Raw genomic sequence first — 2,994 nt, 5'->3', positions numbered from 1 at the left:
CTGTGTGTTGCTATTGTTTGTTGTAGGCCGAAAGGCTGAGGTGTTGTAGGCCGAAAGGCTGGGGTGTTGTAGGCCGAAAGGCTGAGGAGTTGTAGGCCGAAAGGCTGAGGTGTTGTAGGATATCTCCGAGGTGATATGCGTGACGACGCATCTTGTGTGTATTGGTGAATCTGTGTTGAAATAACTGACTGGATGCTAATTGATGATTCGTTGGTGGTTGTAATTGCTGTTATTGTTAAAAATTTTCCATATGTTGTTCCTTTTTATGCTAGCTTACCCTTTGTGTTTCCATGTGGTTGGACTGCTATGATCGTACTGTGTACGGGAGCAGAGCAGGGATAGGCGGTAGATACTGATGAATCGGCAGCTGATAGATGGAGCTGACTCCTATGGATGCTTTGTTTTGGTTTGGTCACTTGGCATAGTGACTTTTGATGTAATCCTTATATATTGCATACTCTAACTCTAGTCGGATTTGGAACATATGTATATATTTATATTCTAGACACTATATCTATATACTCGTTCTATTCTGTCTAGTGTTTCTGGTGTGCTATAATTGTGAGTGTTGCGGCCTGCCGGGTCGTTACACTTTAGTGGTATCAGAGTAGGTCGAGTCTAGTGGACACCCTTTAGGGGTGGTCCCTTTGGGCTTTTGTTGTGTTAACTCTGTGTTGTGCCATCTTGTTGTATTGTTGCTGTGTTGATTGGTGTGATGAACTGTTGTGTTATAAATTGTTGTTTGGTTGAGTGGTAGTGTACTAAATATACTGTTATTTTTGTAGACGATGACTAGGACCAACGAACAGATAGCCCGTGCCATGGAGATGATGGCTATGGCTATGCAGCAGCAAAATGCATATTTTGCTAGGATGGAAGCTGAAAGAGCTGCAGCTGGTGCAGCAAGACCCACGGGGTCACAGGAGAGCCAGGACCTGGCTGAGTTCCGGAAGTGTCATCCCCCACAGTTTACGGGTGAGGCGGATCCAGAGGTAGCTGACCGCTGGATACGCGAGTTAGAGAAGATCTTTAATGTTCTGGGGTGTTCTCCAGAGAGGAGGTTGGTATATGCTGTATATATGCTGGTGGGAGAGGCCGAGCATTGGTGGAGGAACACTTGCTAGATGCTTGCTGCTAGGGGAGTTACCGTGGATTGGGAGTGTTTCAGGATAGTGGTTATGGAGAAGTATTATCCGGAGAGCGTGAGGCACGCCAAGGAGGCTGAGTTTCTGCGATTACATCAGGGTGGGATGTCTGTATCAGAGTATGCGTTGAGGTTCGAGCATTTGGCCCGTTTTTATTTGCAGACTATTTCTGAAGCCTGGAAGTGCAGAAAATTTGCGGAGGGATTGAAGTATGAATTGAAGAAGGTGGTAGTGCCTATGGCCATCACCGAGTTTCCTGCCTTGGTAGAGAAGGCAAAGATTGTGGAGAGGTTAGAAGGGAGTAACCGTGTGGTCAGAGCTACTGAGAGACCAGCTGAGTCTAGGAGGGGAGGTGGAAGTTAGAGGAAGCCCTATGATAGACCCCAGTCACAGCAAGGGGGTCCTGTCAGTAGGCAATCCTCCAGTACTGCCAGTGGAGGTAGACAGAGTGGAGGTGCCACTCTGAGGTGTTACAGGTGTGGGGGATCCCATTTGATCAGGGATTGTCCACACACGGAGAATAGATATTACAGATGCCAGCAGATGGGCCACTTGTCGTTCAATTGTCCCACCAGGAGTAGACCGGAGGAGAATACACCGAGGAGAGATGCGCAGAGAGCTGATACACAGAGGAGTGTTGTGTAGAGGACTGAGACTCAGAGGGGTGACAGACCCACTGCAGCTGGTAGGGTGTTTGCTCTGACGGGTACGGAAGCTTCGACTTCTTCTGATCTGGAGCTTCCCATTCTTTTATTTCCTATGCCTGTGTTGCTATGTTAGGAGTGCCTGTGTGTGATTTGGGGTTGAGACTGCTAGTGTCGACGCCCGCTTCTGCTTCAGTAATCGCTTCTGAGCTGTGTGCTGGCTGCCCCATTGTGGTGAATGGGAAGAAGTACAAGGTAAACTTGATTTGTTTACCTTTAGTTGATATTGACATAATCTTGGGGATGGATTGGTTATCTGCCAATCGTGTTCTCATAGATTGTGCCAACCGACGGTTGATCTTTCTGCAGGAGGAAGATGGGTTATTGATTTCAGCTGGTCAAGCTGAATCATGGCTGAGGGATGGAGCAAAGTGTTGTCTTCTGCTTGCTATGATGAGTGTGGAGACTGAGAGAATCATTTCTAAGATAGACGTGGTGAGAAACTTTGCTGAAGTGTTCCCTGATGAGGTGCCTGGGTTGCCTCCTGTAAGGGAGATGGAGTTTGGCATTGATCTGGTCCCAGGTGCGGGGCCAGTGTCGGTAGCTCCCTACAAGATGGCTCCTGCCGAGCTGAGTGAGTTGAAGAGTCAGTTGGAGGACCTATTGGAGAAGCAGTTAGTGCGGCCGAGCGTTTCGTCGTGGGGTGCTCCTGTGTTATTGGTAAAGAAGAAGGATGGGGGTAGTCGTCTTTGTGTGGATTACCGGCAGTTGAATAAGTTGACCATCAAGAACAAATATCCTCTCCCCCGGATAGATGACTTGATGGATCAGCTAAGAGGGGCATCGGTGTTCTCTAAGATCGATTTGAGGTCGGGGTATCACCAGATTAGGGTGAAGGAGGGTGACATACCGAAAACTGCTTTCAGGACTAGGTATGGCAACTATGACTACGTCGTGATGCCGTTTGGTGTGACCAACGCCCCTGCAGTGTTCATGGATTACATGAACCGGATTTTCCGGCCGTTCTTGGATGAATTCGTGGTGGTGTTTATCGATGATATCTTGATTTATTCAAGAACCCGGGAAGAGCATGGAGAGCACTTGAAGATGGTGCTGGAGATTTTGAAAGCGAAGCAGCTATATGCTAAGCTTTCAAAATGTGAATTCTGGTTGGATGAAGTGAGGTTCTTGGGCCACGTGATTTC

At 47.8% G+C, this 2,994-nt stretch overlaps 1 protein-coding gene across 1 annotated transcript; it reads left to right on the top strand.

Moving 5' to 3' along the window:
- The first annotated feature begins 1,124 nt into the window (after window positions 1-1,124).
- LOC145953309 (uncharacterized) lies at window positions 1,125-2,721 on the top strand. Its single transcript, XM_083067252.1, has 4 exons — window positions 1,125-1,503; window positions 1,926-2,044; window positions 2,159-2,509; window positions 2,716-2,721. The coding sequence occupies exons 1-4, from the start codon at window positions 1,125-1,127 to the stop codon at window positions 2,719-2,721; spliced, it is 855 nt and encodes a 284-aa protein (XP_082923378.1).
- The last annotated feature ends 273 nt before the right edge of the window (window positions 2,722-2,994 follow it).

This window comes from Cajanus cajan, chromosome 11, assembly GCF_000230855.2.
Source record: "Cajanus cajan strain Asha chromosome 11, NIPB_CcT2T_4, whole genome shotgun sequence".
NCBI lineage: Eukaryota > Viridiplantae > Streptophyta > Magnoliopsida > Fabales > Fabaceae > Cajanus > Cajanus cajan.
The sequence above is the reverse complement of the archived record's forward strand: the minus strand, read 5'-3'. Positions and strand labels throughout refer to the sequence as shown.

Bases quoted from the DNA above. Each gene is read 5' to 3' on its own strand.
- LOC145953309 (XM_083067252.1), top strand. From the start codon at position 1,125: ATGCTTGCTGCTAGGGGAGTTACCGTGGATTGGGAGTGTTTCAGGATA. The intron at 1,504-1,925 runs GTTAGAGGAAGC...TTGCTATGTTAG, and splicing joins GTCTAGGAGGGGAGGTGGAA to GAGTGCCTGTGTGTGATTTG. The intron at 2,045-2,158 runs GTAAACTTGATT...ATCTTTCTGCAG, and splicing joins TGAATGGGAAGAAGTACAAG to GAGGAAGATGGGTTATTGAT.